General features: G+C 36.3%; 1 protein-coding gene across 5 annotated transcripts in view; it reads left to right on the plus strand.

The window, feature by feature from the left end:
- Positions 1 to 23,046, plus strand: part of LOC117215037 (transcription factor AP-2-epsilon) — a 201,616-nt gene that overhangs the window by 172,279 nt on the left and 6,291 nt on the right. For all 5 annotated transcript variants that reach the window (XM_033461421.1, XM_033461422.1, XM_033461417.1 and 2 more), the window contains 2 exons: positions 10,304 to 10,502; positions 17,862 to 17,980. In XM_033461421.1, coding sequence (XP_033317312.1) covers positions 10,304 to 10,502; positions 17,862 to 17,980 — 318 coding nt within the window. The remainder of the gene's footprint in view (positions 1 to 10,303; positions 10,503 to 17,861; positions 17,981 to 23,046) is intronic.

Here is a 23,046-nt window from a genome sequence, read left to right on the forward strand (position 1 = left end):
CTATCAAACAGTCCTAGACTAATCGAGGACATTCTCAAGCGTGCTCGGTAAATCGATTTCAATCGAATGAAAGTCGAGTCGAGAATCAGCGGTAAGTGGCTTTTTGACATTGTTCCGTTAGAAAGGAGTGGAATTGTCGGGCTGTCGCGTTAGACGGATGAAGGGCGGCCACCATCTTTGTGCAAGGGCGAGCCAACCTTTTAGAATCAAGGCCTAATGAAATTAACGAGGACCAGTGGCGCGTTGCCCTCGGGCCAGGTGGATCCCTGCCTCGCGATTACACCCCTGTCGTGCCGTGTCTTGCCGTGCCGTGCGGCAGGGTCGAAAAGTCACACCCCAGTCGCTTGGTGGTAACCAATCAAGGTCGAGAAATAAGTGAACTCGTTCGTACGCGGCGATTGGTTAAGTTTCCGGGACGTTGATTGCCCAGGAAATTGTGCGTGCGCGGGACTCTGCACGTGCGAACTTGGGCCAACCGGCTCAAGGCTATTCTCACTTTTGCAAATTAAGGGCTTTTACGTATGGAATGCATGCAGGTTTTAACATGCGGGTTCGAGATCTCAGACTGGAACGGTAGCATTGGTATGTTTCAGCGTAGAGATAAAAATAAAATGATGAAAATAATTTTGCAAATAAAATATTCTTTTTCTGTGGTACAAGTTATATTGTTTTGTTTTAATAGCGTCTTTGGTAATCGTCAAGAATTGATATCTTTTGCAGAGGGTATTAAAGAAAAAAGATCTGTTATTAGGGTCAAGGTATTAAAGAGAAGTCTGACGGCTCATACTACTAACGACTGAGCAATACACTGATATTTAATCAATGTAAATGGGGATAATTTTATAAATGAAATATTTTTCTCTGTGGTACGATTATATCGCTTTATTTATTCCAATAGCGTTTTCATAATCTGTATATCGAATGAATAATCTTTATACAGATTGTTAGAGAGAAAAGGTTAACTTTTTATCATTGATAAAAGTAACGAGAATTAGTCTCGATCAATCTTTTCTAGTGCAAATAGAACAACAAACTTTTATTTTCGAGACACTCTTACATTCATCGCAAATTAAATCCTGATCGAAACTAGTCGTGGAAAGTGTCGGTAATTTTTCATCATACTAGGACACAGTATGAGAAACAGTTTGGAAAGGAAGAAACTGACATGTAATTCCGCATTCGAAAACGAGTATGGCTAAAGTAATGTCCGTAATAGAAACTTTATTCGAATAATTACTCAAACGCACCCTTATTACAACTTTGATTGATAATCAACCATATAGCACTGTGAAATAAAAATACGACTAAACAAATGATGGGCTTGCAAGAGCAATTAAAACATCACGTTACTCTGGAGAGGATCTTTCGAGCGAGCACGTAAGTACTTGCGTACGTAACTCTTGAAAGATTATCTAAAAGCTGTGATGGAGGAGCGAACGGTAAACGCGAGGTGTATCTGTCGGCTGAATACAAGGAAAGTTTGACAGCTATTTACGTAACGTGAAATTCAGCCTTGAGCAATGATATTTGACGTGATAAAATCGACTGACGCATCGATCTACGAAATTTATCATTTTGACAAATGTGTAAACAAATATTTACTTTTGTTTATTTCTATGCGATTGTGATATTCTGCCTATCGCAACCTTTTACTTATGCATTTGTATCATGCTCTTTTGTTAGTTTCGTTCGTGGTAAATCATAGTATATTATGAAATCAGAAGTTTCGTGAACATGAGGTTTAAAGAAGATCAATTATGTTTGTGTCATATTCCTTGACAGGTCTTCAGACGTTATTAAATTCAAAATTAATTTTTTTTGTAAATAATTAAGCTAATGTTACCTATTAGTTGACGTAACGTTATGTCAGATGTTACCCATAGGTAGTTTCTATTTGAGGGAATAGAAATTGAAATTAGAAGAATTTGTCTTTTGAAATGTTTCTTATTCTTAATTATTTTAAAAATTATTCCATCTATTTAATGCAAGAAAGACTTATCTTTTATTCAACCCATGCAGACTGTCACAAAGAACTCTTTAAATTCGTTTCGTAACACGGTGAAAATTCGATCGAACCGGTCGATATATCGGTATCCCGAAAAACAGGATCGCATCAGTTATCGATATATCGAATCGGTATTAACAACTGCTGTCCCGTCTTAATTACAAAGCAACGAAACCGCTCGCGTCGATTAATTTGCGGTTCACACTATGTACACGCTTGCATCCGGCCGCGAATGTATTAATTTATCAATACACCTGTGTAATAATCGCGTTATGTAATCGTGCCATAAATCATAAATGTACGCGTTCACCGGATCGACTCATTAAAATCATGGACATTGGCAATTGCATCCACTAGTAATGATTTCTCTAAACAACCCCGGGGCTATAGATAATAGCGAATCGTTGTGGATCATGGTTCGTGAAGTTTCTTCTCGTACGGGCGACGATTGATAAATCGACGATCAGTCCGGAGTAATCGCCTTTTCTCTGGCTAACTTTTCACTGGCACAGACGTATATATTTCACCGACTGATCGCTTTCGCAACTTTTGTCTTTTTTCTCTTTTCTTTTTCTCCCACTGTTTCGATTTCTTAATAGAATTTTTACCTTTTAACAGCTTTGTTCGCCATCAATCTTGGCAAGTATCGCGGCGATAACGGTTTTATTACCAGCTTGAAATTAGCAACCAAACGTGATTATCGGAGTGATTAATGCAATTTGATGTAATCGTTCGATATAGCCATCCTTATGATTTTACTATGTTTGAAGAAGAATCGTTTCTGTATTCCGATTAATGCTGGTAATATTTCCTTTTGATATTTTAATTTCGTTTCTCAATGTTTAAACATGAAAGAGATTCTTTGCTACATTGAAACCATGTTCTTTTTTTTATTGTATACATATAATGTTCTTTTAGATAGAAAAACAGCACCTCTGATATTTCTCAATACTTCAATATTCTTGGCTAAATAGAATTTTGTATACATAAGCAGGTATATATTAGTATTCAAATATTGATCTCAAATGCTATTCGCTGAAAAGAAATGAAATATGTAGTTTTTAGCTTCAGTTTACGTGTAAATGCTTTCCAAGAATACATATAATTTCTAATTACATCATTATAATTTCTAATTACAATGATTCATCTATAATTCATCGATGGACGTTGCGTTATAAAAATATGAAAAATAGGAAGTAGAATTCTTTAGCAATATTTTGCTATACATTTTCTTTTTTCAAGCATGATTATAAATCTTTGCATAATTATTGGTGTTTTTGTTACTTCTAACAGAATCAGTTTCTTAAATATGTATTCATTCACTTCGTTATAAATCTTAGACTCGCAACGTTTGAAATTGCGTAGTTTCTCGCATGTTCTCATCAAAACATTCAAATCAAACTGAAGCTTTACTATTTTACAAATATTGTACTGTTATTATTATTTTACAGTAGATAAAACCAAGGAAGGTTTAAACGTGAAAGTAGCCGGATTCACGGATATACACACTCCCTTTCTTCTCCTACATGATTTTGTAATCAGGAAAAATGTAGCTATCACATCCGGTCATTAGCCGTTAAAATGATAATTGTGCTCCTGTTTTTTGTCACGCTATGAACAATTTTAATGCCGCTGGAACTTGATTCATGTAAAAACGTGTCGTATTCCTGCACTGAATGTTTCATTCAGAACCGATGGTTTAAATTGTTCTTGGACGAAGCAAATATCTTATTTAGTAGATTGACCAGTTTTCTTTAATAACAGCTTAATGATACCTAACTCTTTTAACTCTTTTGAACTCTATTTTGAGAAACTACTCTGGAACTATTAAAGATTTCAGCTCAAGTATAGTATCATTTGAACTTTCCGAATTTCGAAACATTTTGTAAGAGAAACCTTTGATTAACTACTTAAGCAAACTAACCAAAAGAATAAGTTCAACTTTAGTTTTACACTATCAATAACTAAGACAAAAATCGATTTTGTGATATTTCTCTTTGCAAAAAGACTTAAGAAACAATCGCATAATATCCTACCATATGTTCAATCAGAAGCAAAATACTTGTTTCGCGCGCGCTATTTAAATTGTAGCGGCACATGAGGCAGAGGACGACAATTAAAATCATGTTGTTATTTTGCCTCGGAGTATCAAGACCGTTAAGTTACAAGTAATGTAAGAACAAATAGACTCCGGGCAAAACTATGTCGCTGCTACATGTAACCGTCGAATGAAGATGAATTTGAATTTTCCGACTCTCCGGAAACAAACGGACTCAAACGGACACAATCGCGAGCGACATAGTACATATGCAGTTACAGTCAGTTGTCGATCTGTTATCAACCAGTTATCAACAAATTATCAGCGATCTAATTATCGAGTTATTAGCGATCCTATTTTACGACTTATACACCGTCTTAGCGAATCGGTTAGTACGACATTATCTGTATACTAATTTATCATTTTAAATATATTCGACGGTTTCAACAACGAGCAACCTCGTCCATTAAACCTCACCGATCAACCAGCCTCTACACATAAACCCCTACAAAATTAAGGCCCATTATCGTGAACTTCCTGCCAATAACTTCTACGAAACGCATTCACGACCGTGTGTGGGTACATTCTCGGCAAATTACCAAAGATTTGCCTTCTGTCCTCCCCAATAGGATAGAAGCGTGCATCTGTACAGGTAGAAATTCCTTGTGCACCGTTTGACCATCGAAGTTGCTTCATTGACGGCCAACATGTTCCGGTCGTTGTGCTCCCGTTTGCTTCTCGATCGTTTCCGCTGGAATGAAAATTGTACCCCTTACACGAACCACGATCGCTATTAACTACAACTAGTACGCGTGTAAAGGTGCTACCGAAGTGGCAATCTGTTCTTTCGTACATGCTCCATGACGATCCCCTTTCTTTTCTCTCTCAATTCTGTTCAAACCTAATGTTTTGATATTTTGCAATGAAAAAATTGGCAATTTCTTTCCGCAATAATTTTTAGACTTCTTTTAAGCACCTTTTCCAAGTGTTTGGAGATAGATATTTGCAGGATAAACTGTACAGTTTAATCGACAAGTTCATTATCATATAATTACATATAATTTCAATTATATAAAATCTGCATTCAGGAAACCGTAAGTCATTCTACGTTCCAGTATGAATAACATTACGACTTCCTAATGTAGATGGGATTACTGCAACATGAAACATTTGCATTTTATCGACGAGATTAACAACACATGCTTTGCAATTAATTTTTTTTCTCTGTGATTTTCATTCCGGTTCTATTTCGAAAATAAAAGATATAGCGAAAATTAAATATTTTTTAAACGGTTTTTCCTATATTTTCCTATGTCTTATAAGGAACTCGTGATGAATAAAAATAGAATTTTAAAAAGTCATCGAATTCGAAGTAACATGCATGCCAGAAACTTAACTGCAATAAGTTTATTCTTGAGCACCCTTGGGACGTTTTTAAATCTTGCTTGAATCGTATTTTCATATTTAATTAGACAGTAAATGACGAATGATTTATGCGTATCACGTACAGAAATCGCGCATGGATCGATGTTTGTTGCGTTGAAATCCACCAGCGTTCAAAAAATAGAAACTTCAAGATATGCAAAATCTTTGACACGTGTGTGCGATAATGAGAGCGATAACGAGTAATGACAGAGCGAGGCTGTGTTAATGGATAGGTATATTTAAATCTTCTTACTTTTAATGTCGCTGATTTCTTTGAAACTACTCAATTAACCATTGGAATGTGAAAATTACGGATAGAATATACTCTGGTTATTAGAAATCAGAAAATTAACGATTGTTAGATGCTACTTGATGTTATTAACATTGATTTAATATATAATTTAGTTAATTTGATTTGTCACAAGAAATTGTTATAAAACAATTTGTTGCATTAAAATACAAGAACAGGACTGTATTAAAATATTTTTTAAATCCACGCATATTTGCGACACGAAGAAGCAATTAGGAAATTTCTCTTCTTTAGTCTTTTATTTCGATGCATCGTAAAAGAAGACAGAAAGTTTCAACAAGAGAAAATATTGCCACATAATTATCAACAGACCTCACGATTACGCGACGCGTTATCAAACTTTTCGCTAGATAATGTCACTCCATTGTAACTCTCCCAACAATATAATAGCATTCCAACGTGGAAACCCGCCCACGTTTTGCTACAATCTACCTGTCAGACGGTTGTTTCGTGCCCGAGATCCAATGATGTCAATGAAAGAAGTTTTATTCAGACTCCCGATCAAACAGCAGCGACGATTTATCGCTGTTCGAGAGCTTAATTGACTACCCACGCTTTGCAGTCCCGCTGATCCCATGTCCCCGACAAACAATCATTCCTTCTCTTATCAATGAAAAATATTAAGTTGGAGTATCATTGCGAAAATAATCTCGCAATGAGACTTTAATCATAATGAAGCATGATGATATAAAAGTAGATAATTCCATTCTGTTTCTTTTTTATTAATTAATCTTTACGCGTTGAAAATATGAAAGTATAAAAGCTTGGAACTTTAATATCTTAAAAAATTTGCAAACGTGCGAATGTTTATTAAGAATATAATACTCCAAAATTACCATTGATTTCAAAATTAATTTCAGATGAAAAAATTCTAAAAAGAATCACGGTGTTTATCATCGTCCGAACAATTAAAGAAATCATTGTCACTATTGCTTTCATTGCCACAAGTTAGGCCGTTACCACGAAGAATCGTCTGGCGCTCATTATCGCGTCTGATTATTGCTATGTTACAAACACTGTAATTAACATAAACGTAGGTTACATGTAGCCCTGCAGAAGCTATAGAACTAGTCGTTTTCACGGTTCTAGAAGTCGTGATCAAGGATCTTAACACTTTTGTTTGATCAACTCGGGTAATATATCCACGTTGGCCGGGTGACAAATTATCTGGTGGCGACTTCCTAGACGTTATCTCGGGCTAAAACAAGACACCGCCGATCCCGGGATACAGAGGCGAGGATGTTGTCGTAGATACATGTCTTCTATACCGGTCTCTCGTCAAATAGAGTGTAAAGGATGAATGAAAATCTCATTAGTCGACTAAATTTCGAATTTATACAAAAAATTTACAGCACGGTGGCGTTCCGAATGATCATGCTTTCGCTGTCGTATCAGGCTTTGATTCATGCGACATTTTGTTTGTTGCTTAGACTTCTATGTATGGATGGAAATGGAAGGATAATAACTTGAGAAAATAAGTGAATTATTACTGTCGATTACTTAACTACGCCTCTATATAAACAGAATTAATTAGAATCGAATAAAAATCGATGTTATTTACTTATAACATGGATTCCTACGAACTTTAATAACTTAGTGATAATATCTACCACCGTTCTTAATAACAAATTAGTGATAATATGTAAATCGAGGGGCAATCTCTTCAGTGTAAAACGCAACGATAAAGAGAACATGGAGTTTAAAAAGGGAAAAAAGCGGAATGTTAGGTTTTTTTCGAGTACACCTGACAATCATCATCGTGAATGAATTTCAATATATAATTTCAGTCGCCATTCGTTGCATTGCCATTTAGTTAAGGTCGATAGAGAAAGGATCAAGTACTTCGGTAACTTTGTCCTTTAGATTCTAGACAGAACGCATTTGTCATAATAGCGAAATATTTCGGCTTTTTTCTTTCTTTTAGTCGATTCGAATGTAGTGTTAACGAGGAATCATCGCTGGAAAACGGCATCGATGAAAATGTCATAGAACCGTTTATCCCTGCGCGTGGCCGTTGAATTAACCGATACATGCCTTTGTAATTAACTCACGATCGATTGACCGATAGCGGTCTCATCGATGAGTGAGACCGTTTCACAATTCACATCGGCAAAAGGTTAAAACAACCCTCTATAATTACACGTTTTACAGGACTACGTTTTACCGTGACCAACGTAAGCAAAGCATGAGTTATTCCCATTAAATAAATTAATGCACCTTCCAGTGCCGTTACCGAGATGAAGATAACAGGCTAAGATAACTTGAGAAACACTTCGAAGATAGCCACAGCGTTCCTTCCTTCTATTTTTTTCTCTCGCTTCGAATGATTCCTTCTGACATTTGATACTACGATTGTGTACGATGGTCCGTGAACCACATGTAACTTTCCAAGTAGACAAAGTATGTAAAGTAAGTAAAGTAAAGAATCTTTAAACGAGTGGGATTGATAAAAAAGGAAAAATAAAATAGCGTACTAGCTAGCGGTCGTGATTAATAATTGAATTCGATCGCCAAAAGCGTCGAATATTTAATTTCTCTACACTCAGAGCACTCGAATTGCAAAATTGATACGGTGAAAGTTAGAAAGTAAGGAAATATGTAATTTTAGTTCTTTCACAGTTATAAAAATTATTAATGCATAAGTCTATGTATCTTTCGTTCAAATGTATCTTTCTTCGAGCTACGAAATTGTCTGGTCAGTTTCATCGACAGACTGCTTACCGTTACACGATTTTCTACCGCTTCATTCTCGAGATTACGATTTATAAGCGCGGAACAAATCCACGTCGACCTATTTGGTTCGCGTAGAAATTTATTACCCGCTTGACCCGGCCGATCGAGACGTCGTTGTGGATTGATTCTACTTGACAACTTGTTTGCACTCTCTTCCTCTTTCCCTCTCCTGTTGTGCCTTCTCTCTCTCTCTCTCTCTCTCTCTTTCTCTCTCTTTCTCTCTCATGTGTTTTCACATACACAAACGCTATACAAACGAATTACGCGTCAATCCAAATCAAATCTCAACCAGATAAATGGTATTGTATTATAACATACGTGGGTATTTTATGATACAATAAATTTCACCAGATTTCTACGGTAAGAATTGGTATTTGTAATAACATGGAAATTACAATACTGGAAAATATTTTTACTATCCCTAATTATGATATTTCAAACATTTAATAATATTTTGATGATGGCAAAGTTCTTGCTAAATATTTTCAATGTTTAGAAAAACTCTTGCCCTCAAAATTAAGGCGCTAAAACCAATACTACGTACAATATACTATAAACCTATGTTTCACTCGAATCATCGAAAGCGGAACGGAACTTTTATGCGTAAAACCTAAACATTATACGAAAATAAAGGACGATAAAAAAGCGGCATACTTCGTTGTCGTATTACAATATTTTTCAGCAACAATTTCGAAGATATCGATTTAAAACTAGCGTTCGTTTTAAACGGCTATAAACCATAGGTATACCTTATGATCGAGCGAAGTCAACGATGAAGAGTTTCAAGTTATAAGTTGACCATCGATTTGCCTTGTAATAACACAGCTTTGTCCGAACCCCGCGGCCTTATATTAAGCATTCCAGAGCAACGATGCAATAATGCGGGACTATCGGTGCATAGAAACGAAAACGGGACGAGGTACGGCGAATTTAAAATATTTCGCGGAGGATATTGCTCCGATATCATGGTTGTGCACCTATACAGATAGACTTGGACCGGGTATAAGGTAATTTCAGAAGAACCTACGGTTTCGGTATTCCTTATCGGCCACTCGTTAAACCCTCTTTGACCTTTTATAGGAATAGAACACTGTATTCTTAAGTGGATTATTGCGTTCCTTTCATCGACGGAACAACATTAATTGGACAATATTTTGCGAAATAGAATAATTTATTTCTTTCGCTGTTTCGAATATTATTTTTACTTTTTGTGATCTCAGAAAATGAACAAGGGCAGCAGAAAATGACAATGAAAACGTAGGAAGCAGAAAACGATAATGAATAACAAGCATTAAATATGTACGATATGTATGATATAAATAATATGATATAAATAACACACCTGATGTATCTCAAAGTTGGCATTTATAAAACTAACATGTTTTTACTATATAAATAATATCGTGTACTTTATCGAACATTTAACCGACTATATCAGCAAGTTTAATCACTTGGTTTTCAGAAACATCTTTGCATTTACGTTCATCGTATCCTGAGAAACATCGTTAAACACGAGGCTAAGATTCACAGGCATCGATCTAAAATGCCACATTTCAATTGCTTAGAATTTAAAAAAAAACGATCAGAAATTTCTTAAACCTTACATGGTACCGCAGTCTCGATATCCTTCGATACGTTTTAATCGATGAACGTTCATTAGTACATCGACTTCATTTGCATCGTAAATTAAAATGTTGAACCACTTTCTCGTTCCAGTACATCGGTTAATTGGTTTCCAATCGTTGAAACGCATAATTCTCAGATGTAAACGTGGGTTGTTCGTTTGTTGTAGACATGAAACCATCGGACAGGAGTGAGAAGGCGATGCTAAGTGGGAACGCGCAGCCTTCGGACGTGTTCTGTTCGGTTCCAGGACGATTATCGTTACTAAGCAGCACCAGCAAGTACAAAGTTACGGTAGCCGAGGTACAAAGACGACTATCGCCACCGGAATGCTTAAACGCGAGCCTCCTCGGTGGAGTCTTACGGAGGTAAGATATTGCTTTGAAACTGTCACTGTCTGTACCAGCTCCTCGTTTGCATAATACAATTTTATAAGGAGATTAGCCCCGTCCGTAGTAAGACAGTGACGCGACATTGTTACACGACGTGTCGTTACACTCTGAGCGACGAACCATCGTGAAAGCTCCAACTCTTTCACTGAAACATTCGATACAACTTCGTTTTTTCACTTCGTTTTAAAGGCTATTTCAACATTATTTTAGTTCTGTAACGTACGATGTAGAAAATTTAATATGGCAAATTAAACTTTATATCGATAGTATAATATTAACGCAGATAATTAAAAATTATAATCGAGTTGAATTTGTAACTATACGATATACTAAACTTGATCTCATCGCTACCTACGCGTGGTAATCGAAATCTAGAAATTGAATTATCTGGCGGCACACAAACTACCATTTCCTCTTACTCAAATTAAGTAGTACGTGTTAAGTATTTTAACGGTATCGCTTGATGCTCACCGATACATTATCTAAAGAGAGACGCGTAGGAACGATGCGAAACACGAGACACCGTGTTGCTGTGAATAACATAAACACTTCCGGACATTTGTCGTTGGCGGTAGAAACATCCGAGAGGGTTATACCATCGTAGGGGAACAATGGCCTGGACCAGGGAATAGTCACGGAATAACCAGAGAATAGTCAAAGAATCGAGATACCGATACGTTTAACCGTTACGAGACTTCATCCAGTCAGTTAATTAATAAACGTGCGTTCGCTTCATTCGGCCACCTCTTACTCGAGCACGGACAGCCGGCTGATTTATGAGTTTCTCCCTTGGAAGCGGGAAGAGCCGTTCTTTATCTGATTCACCATTTTACTCGGCCAGAACATTATCCGTTGCGCAATGCTTTATCACCAAAGGCGTGGATAAATCACCGGTATCTACGGCCGGATGTATCTCACGCACGTGAAACGTATACATATAGTATATACGCAAACTCGTACGTGGATCAGTGTATGACGCACGCGGTGTGTTCGACTTTTTGCTCGAGGAATCGCCGATTACAAACGAAAGAGAGATCTGACTGATTGTGAGATTTAACTCGGAGCTACGTATAGCCAGCCGTAATAAATAGTAATAGAAAGTTGTTCGTCTTCGTCGCTCCTGATACGCGAGACTTTAACGGCAACGGAGGAAACAGTGATGCGAGTCAATGCTTCCACGTTCGCGGAAATACGAAGATTTGATTGCCATGTTTAAATGGAGGGTAGTATGATTTAACGTGTCTGCGTCTGGATAATTTCTGTAGAACGTATCAAAGTTATTAGGGATTATAATTTTTATGGGATCAAAGTGAAGAATTAGTGCCAACTGTAATATTTTGTTATTATAAGCAAACAGAATTCTGGTCGTAGGGACTTAACATTGATGGTCGTTGCTATATCTATATAATCGTGAGTGATCGATCGGTGGATAAATAACGATCCATAACTCATGAAGGCGAAACATCGAATACCGTTACCATGCTTTAACGTTAATAACAAAATTAATCACAAAGCGCTAAACAAGAATTTCAATCACTGGGCACAACCGTCACAAAACCATTACGAAACCTTAGACCCATGTTTGCCTTCTTTGAATTCATAAACCTTCTCCATACAAAACACTCGTGAATGCCTCGAATCATTCAGAAATCCATGCTTCTCTCGTCGCGGCTGTAACAAGCACCGATCAAACGAACAAAAACAGTTGTAACGTTCTCCACCCGCCTACGCGCGCGAACTCGTAGATGGCTAACTACCCATAAAACGTAGCCCACGGCCTCTCGCGGTTAGGATTATCCGCGGATCGAACCTCAGCAAATTCCACGAGAACGCGAGCTGGATAAGTGGGGGTGGAGGAAAAAAGGAGAACGCTGAATAAACTGCCAATAAAGCGGCCGATCTATCCCCGATGCAAATGAGACATTAATAATTGCATAGCTTCGAGTGTCAATTCCTGGTTGTACGAGCAGCCCTCGGGCTGGCAGCGTTACATTCGACGCACACCGCAGACCGCGACGATATAATTCATCCATTCGAATAGCGATCTGGCTGATAATTACACGCGCCGGGTTCTCTTGCCACCATACATTTCTACCGTGCCCATCTGCCTTTCTTTTGTCTCTCGTGTCCTCCTCTCTCCACCTCACCAGTCCTCATAGCCAACTCCTGTTCCTCCGCGACGCGTTCCCTATCTTCACGATGGATTAAGGTTTACGCTACGACACGGCTTTTACGCTACGAGTCCAAGAGAACGATCATGCGTTCGTTTCCGAGACGCAGCCGCTTTAAAACTGCCAGTTGCTCCGCCAAAATTATAATAGCAGCTCGTCCGATCGATCCCCTCGCGAGGATGACGTTTAAATATTTTATTAATCGCCAAAACGCGCGACGATTCTGAAATTCGCCTCTGCGGTGATGATTTTAAAGCAGAACTGAGAGAACAGGAGGTTGCTAGTTCGGGCAACTTATATATGATCAAGGATTTTGATACATGAGTACGGTACTTTTATTGAATGCAAGGAATTGATCCTGATGTAACTATAGTAGAGTTTAGCAACGATGCATAAAGGTATAAGCTTCGTGTGAGCTGCTACATTAATTTAAATCAACACGCGTTCATTTTTGACGAAGTGGACTCCCGAGAAAAATAAAATATCCCGTAAAATTAAATGAATTGTAATTTTTCTTACTTTTTTAACCGTTATTAAATAAGATACGTGTTAATTATGTATCACATCCCCTTAGATATAAAGAAAGATAAACTCGTACAGGTCATAAGCTGTAAGCGCAATTGACATTTTAACAATTCTTTACGATGACGGAACGCCACTAACTTCTTTTCGCATTTAAATTACGAGTGATTATGTCTGAAAAGCTATTCAGATTCCACGGTGTATCGTATAATGATCGTGCAAATGTTTGTCGAAGTGGTGCAAAAAGTTTACGCACCTCGTAGCCGGGAAACGTAACTACACGCGCGTTTTTCACGCGGCAATCGTAAAAGTCCATTCGAACGTATGTTTTATTCATAATTTCACGTTTCATTTTCGTATCTGGCCGTTCCCACAATTGGTTAACGACTTTTCAAATTACTGTCGAGTACCAACCAATTTTGCATTGTAATTTTTGTGTTTTAACGCGAAACATCGTCGACAATAAGACATAGTTATCATTAGTTTCAGCAACCACGAAAGTCATCTGTAAAACTGTAAATACATACGCCTCTTAAGCAATATACAAATGGCACGAAGTTTTAAACTTTATGATCGGATAATCTTTACTTGCCAATTTTATTTTTCTTCCGATTACTAAAGATTTCTCTCATGGTGAACGTCTATGTTATTTGTAAAACTTAAGGAGATTTTAAAAACTTTATAATTATATAGCTAGCGCTGCTTAAAATTATCGTTCTTTTAACATTTCTTAAGCATTTTAAAACACAAGCATAAAAAGAAACGGCGATAGCTTCTTAATTCGAATAGGTAGTGTAAACGATAACAGTTACATTGAGAAATTATTTTTAAATGGTTATTTGATAGCACCATAAATTTTCTTACATTTTTCCTCCCCCTTGTTTATCTATTTCTTCTACTTTCTCCTCTTTCGAATTGCGTTGCATCTTTATGACCAAACGAAGTTTTACGATCGACAGTTATATTACATTTCAAAAGATCCTCCAGATACGATTGTTTGTACTAGGAATGTCGGATAATTTAAGCATCGCCGATTATTTGAAAAAAGATTGATGTTCATTTGTCGGTCGTATTACAGATTGTTTTCTTCATCTATTATCTTTTATCGCTTCGTTCGAGCACTCGTAGTCACAAGATTTATTGCGATTTCGAAAAAACAGCACGGTTCAAATAGTCCAAATTAAATCATTTAAAAAACGCTTGAGAAATAAAAAATTGCTACGCTTAATTAGCATTAGTAACAGCTGCGAATAATTAAATAACATATTAACTCCTAACAATAAATAACATTAAACTCATACGATCTTATTCGCTAAAGAAAACATAAGATATCAAATTTCTGTAATTCAACCTGTAGTTCATAAAATCGTCAACTACGTTTGTACAACAACAAACTAGAGAGTTTTTGGTCCTAAAAATGTTGCCTTTCTTGTTACTACTTTTATTAATATACTCGAAACACAAAAAGTAACAAATATTAGTGGAGAACACTTAAATGAAATTACATCAATTTTTTAAGAATGAGAAGATACATTTTATTTATAAAACCAAGGTTCTCCTATATCTGATAATTTTTATACTACTTTTTCACTCTATAATAAATTCGATCACGAAGGATTCATTGATTTATCAATAGCACTCGACAGTCGCAGAGTTTGACGATTAACGATGCCAGTAGTCGAGGACGTCTCGAGTAATCAGGGGTGTTGCCGGGTGTCCTAAAGTTCATATCGGGGGAGAATCGAGTAGGGAAGGGCGCGAAGAAGATCGTGGAAATCTCGGGGAAGCAGATCGCTGAAGAAGAGTGAGAATCGTTCTCGGGACAAGACTGTGTAATGAGTAGAGAATTGCTCTCGTCACGTACAAAGGAATCACTATATAATAAATATATGGGGATACTGTCATCACGCGTATTGCTCGAACATAGCGTGAAACACTCGCGGGCGAGTCGAATGGAAGGACGAGCGCACAAGTGGAAGGACATTGGGTTGCATAAAACGAAGTTTTCTTTGGATTACGGGGCAATGGCAAATGTCCTGACACCGATGATAATTACACAGTTTATGTCAGGATAATCGTGCGTTAATGCACATGCCGCGAGAAACGATATATTTTTATCAGCGAGTGTTAATTGCAACGAGAGAAGAACCGTGACATTAACAGGATACGTGCGTGCTTTTAACTGCTCACGAGGAAATACTTGAACCAACGATATCGCGTTAATGACTTATGACGTGTGACTCTTTGGTTAAATTCAATCTTCCGTTAATTCAGTGGATTTTTTTATGCAAAGTAGCTTTTATTTACGCAACAGTACAAAATTCTTCGAAGAGTTCGAATTTATACTGTATATTTGCATTCTTACGGAGATTCGTAGTTGTTTTATAATTTAAAAAAGATGCTTTCTATATTTTAAGTAGACATTAAATGAAAGTTACTAGTCACGTGATACTTCAACGCTATCTGTATATAAATCTATGAGAAAGAATATTATAAATTTCATCTATCAGAACCGAATACAAACACCAGCGATATAAAATAGAATACGTCACTTCTCGAAATCGAGAACAATAAACCAGAAAATAAAAATCTCGTATCGTCCTGTTGAAATTCAATCAAAGCTTTCAGTTCGACTGGTTCTACAATGAAACATCAAAAGATACAAAAAAAAAGGAACGTTTGATCGTCCGTGGAGGCAGCACAACGCACAACAGGTTTATCGTGACCAGTAAAACGCTATCTGATCCCCGAAACTATAAACGTTCACAAATTACCTGAGGAATTTCTCTGGAACGAAGGTACACTTCTAAATCAAGTTTCGGTCGGTATATACGGCCGCATCGATGAGGGTTACAACGTGCATAAATTATAGATAAAAGATGATATCATTGTGTTTATACTGATACTTCCAAGATCCTCCCAAGGAACTATCATCGAAACGTACATTATTATTTATATGTATTCGGACGAAGTGTACCTACAAATTAATGGAAAAGTAATGATTAGAAGCATTAGTTTCTGGACTTACTATTGCGTTCTTGCTTGATAAATGAAGATCGCAGGAGAAAAATTTGATAACTACAATTTTGTTAGCAGACTATACATTTATAAACTAGAAATTAAATAATCCACAGATAAAGAGTTCTACAATTTCGTTAATCCGTATTAGTTTTTAAAAATCAATTTTATCTGGTTTATATTGTTCCATATTGCGTAAGTGTAATGATCATGATAGATAAAATCATTACAGACTCTTTCGTCCATTATTTAGCGATTAAATTACATCCTGTCAAGGACGAGTAAGTGTCCGGATATTTTTGAGCGATAGGATATTCCAGAGTGTAGATCCTTTCGGCAGATATATTTAAAAAAATTCGTAGCGGTAAAGTGTATTAATTGCCGAGTGAAGCGAAAGATTACCGGATGAACCGGCTACTCAAGCCGAACAAAGGTAGCCGATGTGTATAGGTACGTATTACCGTTATATTTCGGTCCACGAATGATGGATGAATAGGGTGTGTTAAGAAGTGCTATCGAATTCTTCAAGATATTCCGCGAAATATACACGAGAGCCTGTGAAAGGTTTTAGGCTGTTCTTTAAATAAAAGTGCTAGAATAAAAAAGTTTCGTCGTCGTTCTTTTCGGTATTTTTGACGTCTTTCCTTGTGAAATGTTTACTCTGTTCCGTTTAAATATTTCTATTCGTAGATCGTTTTGCACATTTAAATAGAGTTGTAAGAAAAAAACGATGGAATTATGGTATGATCGTATGTTTGTGTGAGATAAAGTATGTAACAGATTTAGAATGAGAATTGAACGGCTTATGAGTCGTCTTCGTAACCTTAATTGAGTACTAGAGCCATATGTATTTAACCTTGAAATTATATTTTTCTCAAAATTTTTCAAAAACATTTTAACGTGTGATTAATTTTTTATCCAAGCAATTTGTAAGATAGTTGGAAGTTTTTGCAACACGTGAATGCGTATACTTTTGAAAGTAGTATCCTGCTCGGCAAGCGACTTACAAAGTTAAGTTACTCAATCGTCGATGGATGACACGCGTAGTTACGGATTATGCTAATTTTCTTGTTTCTCTATCTCTCTCCCTCCTTCTTCCTAGTTGCTTGTCGATTCCTTTTTTCTTCCGTCAAAGATCACGGCACAGATGATTAATGGGGCAATTCCATTTCGAAATTTCAGCGCTCTAAAGCAAGCCTTAGTTTAAAGCGTGTGTTACGAACACTTTACCGTACAAAGTTACATTTCGAAGAAACGATTGAATTAAAAAATAGTATTACATTTTACTGAATTTACACGAAGAAACGTACGAATGCAGTAAAATATTTGGATCGTGTAAACGATCAACTAAAGCCAAATAATTATTACAAAAACATGCATTAGCAAGTTTCTTGCTTGTAAATTTATTTTCCTATGACATATCTTTTCATCTCGTGATCTAACATATATTGTGATGTGTAATAAATGCTATCTTTTGTGTTCAGAAAAAGAAAAAGAAATAAACAATTTCGTTTTTTACATTAAAGCGTTACATCGAATAATTACGATCATTACAATATTTTATTCCAGATGTTATATGTTAATGTAATACTTAATGATTGTATTTTTTGTTTATGTTTCGTAGAGCAAAGTCCAAAAACGGCGGACGTCTGCTTAGGGAAAAATTGGAAAAAATTGGGCTAAATTTGCCAGCAGGAAGAAGGAAGGCCGCCAATGTCACACTTTTAACATCCTTAGTGGAAGGTGAGTTGAAATATTGTACTTGTCTAACCATTACATAATAAGACTTACAGTTTAACTAAATAGAAGATATTTTTTAAACACGTTGTTGCTCGCGATAATTCAAATGAAAATTAGCGATTGAAAGAAAAATTAAATTCGTATAATTAAATGCATTTAAATTATTTTCCAATCGATGTATGACAAAGTTCTTACAATTTTTTAGGAATTCGATACGAGTTACTTATGCCAGAAGGTTAAGGATGCAGATGTATAAATCACACATTTAATTATTTTACACAGCATTTAATTATTTTAATGTATGCCTAACGATTAATGGATCAAAAGCAAGAAAATATTTACATTTACGTAAACGATATTATAATATTAATTCGCGATACATGTCGTTATGTTAATGTCAATATTACCTACGTATCATTAAATTGATTGGAAAATACTGTTGAACGAGAATTTATAGAAATAAAATTACGAGTATTAAATGAAAATTATCTATTGTGAAAACACATTTATTATGAGATCTGTTATACTAAATTTAAAATTAATTAACCATTCCTGTATTTTCCAATTAAGGCCTTTTTCCAAAAAACAATTTACAAATAAAAGAAGCTACCATTTCTAATTGCAATTATCATAGATTAGAAGCTACGATTCACCTTTATGATTTATACACCTTCGGAATTATTCCGATAAAATTGTTCGCGTAAACTGAATGACGTTAAGTACTTTTTAATGGTAGTCAAAGCACGCTCGCGAACATCCAATACAAGATGAGTCAGTTAATCAGGATCATCCCTAAGGATGTCCACTGTTAACCACACTCTTAATAACACACTTTCGATTAACGAGGTTGTAGATACATACAAAAGTTGACCTATCCCGACGAAGCTCTAATGACGCGACTGGCGGATTGTTCGAGTGTTGGTGCCGACATTGATTATAATTTATGGTCAATGAGCGTCTATAAAACACCATCTTGACTTTTCTTTCCTCGACACTGACACATCGCGAAGAATGACCGAGGCATGTGCGTGTGTAATCAGCGTGTGTTTTAGCGGTCAGTTTGTCGAGATTCATGGAATATCGTCGACACGATGCTTGTCAACCTATAAAATATAATAATAATGATATCATCTAGCATTTATCTGAATGGAAAAAAGTTCAAGGAATTCAATTCGTCATTTGAATGGCAGTAATATGATAATTTGATACTTAACCTTTTGGAAAAACTGTGCTTATAATAAGTAATGAAACATTTCTAATGAACGAACTACTTGAAAGTTATTCTACAATCTATAATGTAAATCACATTTCAGTAAATTTAATACTCAATTTTTTAGCAACAAATTATTCCCCGTGTTCTATAGAATTAGTGTTCATTATTTATATGTAAGTTAGTTAGTCCAAAAGTCGAATCAAATAGCTGCGTGCTCGAACAATAAACTTCTGCTTCTTTTTAACACGCTGTCGCGACGTAATTTTATTGTACAAGGCAAGAGAATAAGGGACGTAGCTTCTTAATAACGCATAAACCATAGAATCAATTCTATGAAGTTACTGGACCGTATTCCCGGGCTATCCCGTTCAGCGATCTAATTAACTGTCTAGCAACATACAGGTTTTCAAACTCGTTTTGTCGGACATTTAGAATCTTCATTTCTCGATGGCATTTCGAAGACGGAAGTTAATCTCGAAGATACTCTGTTGGAATAACCGCCGTGTGTTCTATACTTCAACTAGTATCTTTTCTTTCTTCCTTTCACTCTTCCTTTTTTCTTATCGTTTTTGCTTCTTCCTTTAATAGTCGCGTATAATATATGAAGAAGAATATAACGAATACGGATACTTGATCATATTCGCTATTATCGATGCTTATTTGAATAACTGGAATAAATATATGGGACACGCTATCGTTGAATAAAATCTAGTTATGTGTTGCACAACGCCTAACCGTGTAGATTTGTAACAGTAAGGAATACAGCACGTTAATTGGAATTCGCTATCGGCTTCTTTCACAGTCTATGAATCGTTCAAACAGAACGTTGGATGTATTCGTGTCCGTTTATCGACTTCGATATTTCGCACTGACTCTCTCTTTATGATATAACGTAGATTAAATTCGGATTTATCAATTTAAAGTAAGTTTAGCTTTGTTCGCGTTTGTTCAGATATATAAATCCGTGGAGAAACCTGTCCATAATCTTTCTGATTTATAAATATTGCTTTGTAGATTTATGAATATCATTGAAAATCATAGAGAAAAGAAAACTTTTAAGTACAATGGACATAACATATAACTATAAATCCATCAATCTGAAGTATATAATTTATGGTACAATTTTTAAACGCTTATAGTCAAAAGCCAAATTCGCTGAATGATATAATATTTCGAAATATCCACGTGCGTCTAGCAGGTACATGGATGTGATAGCCGTGGAAGGAGCCGGTAGAGTGCAGCGAAAGTGTGGGAACCTCCTCTCGAATGGAGGACGTAAACGCACCAGGTGTATAGGTATACTTTGGTCGCATACGATTAACGTATACCTGTGCGTGATTCATGCGTAAATTTGTGCCGTAGAGTGACGCAATCTCGGTTATACATACGACGAAAGTTCGTTTCGCTGTCAGCTTCACCTGGCGCATCGCAACTTTTTGCGTGAAATCCTAATGCTTTTTTAAAAATTACATTTACTTTATCAAGATTGTATAAAGATAATGAAATATTTTTATTTTACTTTATTTAGAATAAAAATTATGATTTTTATTTATATTTTTATCACTGCCAATTGATTTAAAAAAGATATTGCTTTAGGTGAATGTTATTTAAGTTAGAAAATGACACGCCATATAAAAGAAATTTCGCTTATTTGCGTGTCAAATAAATAGAATACGCTATATGACATTATAAATATGAAAGCAGAACAGTTCGTATATATACAATACATCGTTGCTTCTTATGTACCTATACATATTTTCCGCGTATCGATCGCAATCGAGAGTTTCGAAACAGCGCAACGCAGCGGCGAAACCGCAAGCATACTCGTAGCTATCTGCTGTTTGGAGGTACGCGGAAGAGAATCCCCCGAAATTCTTCACCGAGACACATTACAACAGCAGTATAATTTACGATCGTTATCAAAGATTGATCATACCGAGTAGACCTATGGATTTTACGAACGTCTGTGAGGTTGTACTATCGACACCTTTTACGGTTCTTTCACCTCATCTTTCTAAAGATTTAAAGCAAACTGTATTATAAGAAAAATATCGAAAATATTAATTAAAATATGTATCGACCGGACGTGGACTTGAAATGCAAGAAGTGAACGTATTAGCCACATCGTTTGAAATACATGTAGGTAGATGATAGATATTACATATACATACCTATGATAACGTTAAAACAAGCAAACTGATCTAACTCGTTTCCTATCACCTAATAGTAATAACCTTCGTTCAAGAAACACTTTTAATTGACAACTGCACCAATTATCAAGTTAAACCCGTACCTATTTCCAATACAGTTCATCTTCATAAATATATTTGAATTGTAATACATACCAGGCGTTCAATTCGATTTTATAAAAATGGGATGAAAATTTCCTTAGGCAGATTACACACCAACTAGCGTTATTCGATTACTCTTCGCTAATTTACTACGGCGATTACCGAACTGGAAGCGAACAACGCGAACAACGAAACGGATAAGTCTTTTAATCGAATCTCGCAACCGCTTCGTAATGATCGCATCGATTTTTCGATCGAACATCGGGCGACAAGCACAGTAAAGTCATCAAGTAAAAAGGCTGATCGTTAATTCGCGAGTCACGTTGCTGATTCGTTCTCTCGTACTGCCACGTATATCAATCTGCAGCTCGCATCTGCAATCTTCGACCAATCTGTGGTCCTCATCTGCATTGCGCGGCCCGTTCGTCGCATTGAGTTGTCTCGCTGTACGTCTTTATCATAGATTATCGTTTCGATCGATTGCCTTCTTTCGAGGGATATTCGAGAGCCAATTTCTCGATCGATAAGATTGTTGAGGGTCTGTGCAGTGAGTTTTTCTAGCAATGGATATCATTTTCCTGAACCAGATAAGACGAGTATAGCTAATTTTTATTTTTGCACCATTAATACTATCTCTGTTGTTCGAATATTCATCGCAAATGATGCTGACGATATGCTAAGAATTAGTATTCCTAAATCTTGATCATACGCTTGCTGCAAAAAAATTATGTATAGGATTTGTGTTATATAAAATTAATTAACAACAGCATATTATCTTTATCCTGTTATTCTAAGAAGGCACACTTTGTTTCAGTGTGATAATATACGCGATTCGTAACAACGATTGACGTAAAAAAAAATGCTATCAACGAAAGGACAAGTCATAGAAAAGGTTTCCGTAAGAACTCTATTGCCGTGTTCCATAAAAAGAAACGATCTTAACGTCTCGCAACAAATATCTCCGCGAACTAAGCCCATGTGCACACGAGCATACGTAAAGCCGTGCATCTCTCGGCTATGAACGTGACAGAAATATCAATTCATTTAAAAGGAAATTAAAAAAGGTTATGAAACACGCAATGTGACGGGCTCATATGCAAATCACTGGCTGTGTAACTGAGTCTCGTGTACGGTACTAAAAGCTAGTTAAAACGACCTGTTGCATTTTGTACGTGCATCGTGCAGACACTTGCGCGACTTGCGTTCACGATTAGATTGTCGATAGTCGGTGATGGTGACACGCGTTTAATTCAGGCCTCGCTCAAGACCGATCCTTCCCAGTTTATACGCATCTACAATGTTGTAAACCAACTTTTACACGGTGACTATCGACAATGCAGGAATATTTCATAACTTTTATTAGCTATCCTCGCGGACATATAAATATTATCAAGGGAAACTGTGAAATACTCTCGTAGAAGCACTAATACGAATAAGCTATTCGATGCATCGCCTATAGTACACGTTCGTTTGATAGGAAAAAGGCTGTAAATGATAGAGATGGAGTTCACGGGGAGAAATTCTTTGGACATTTTTGACTTTTTATACACATGATATATACCGAT

This window comes from Bombus bifarius, unplaced genomic scaffold (genome assembly GCF_011952205.1).
Source record: "Bombus bifarius isolate JDL3187 unplaced genomic scaffold, Bbif_JDL3187 scf7180000009343, whole genome shotgun sequence".
Taxonomy (NCBI): Eukaryota; Metazoa; Arthropoda; class Insecta; order Hymenoptera; family Apidae; genus Bombus; species Bombus bifarius.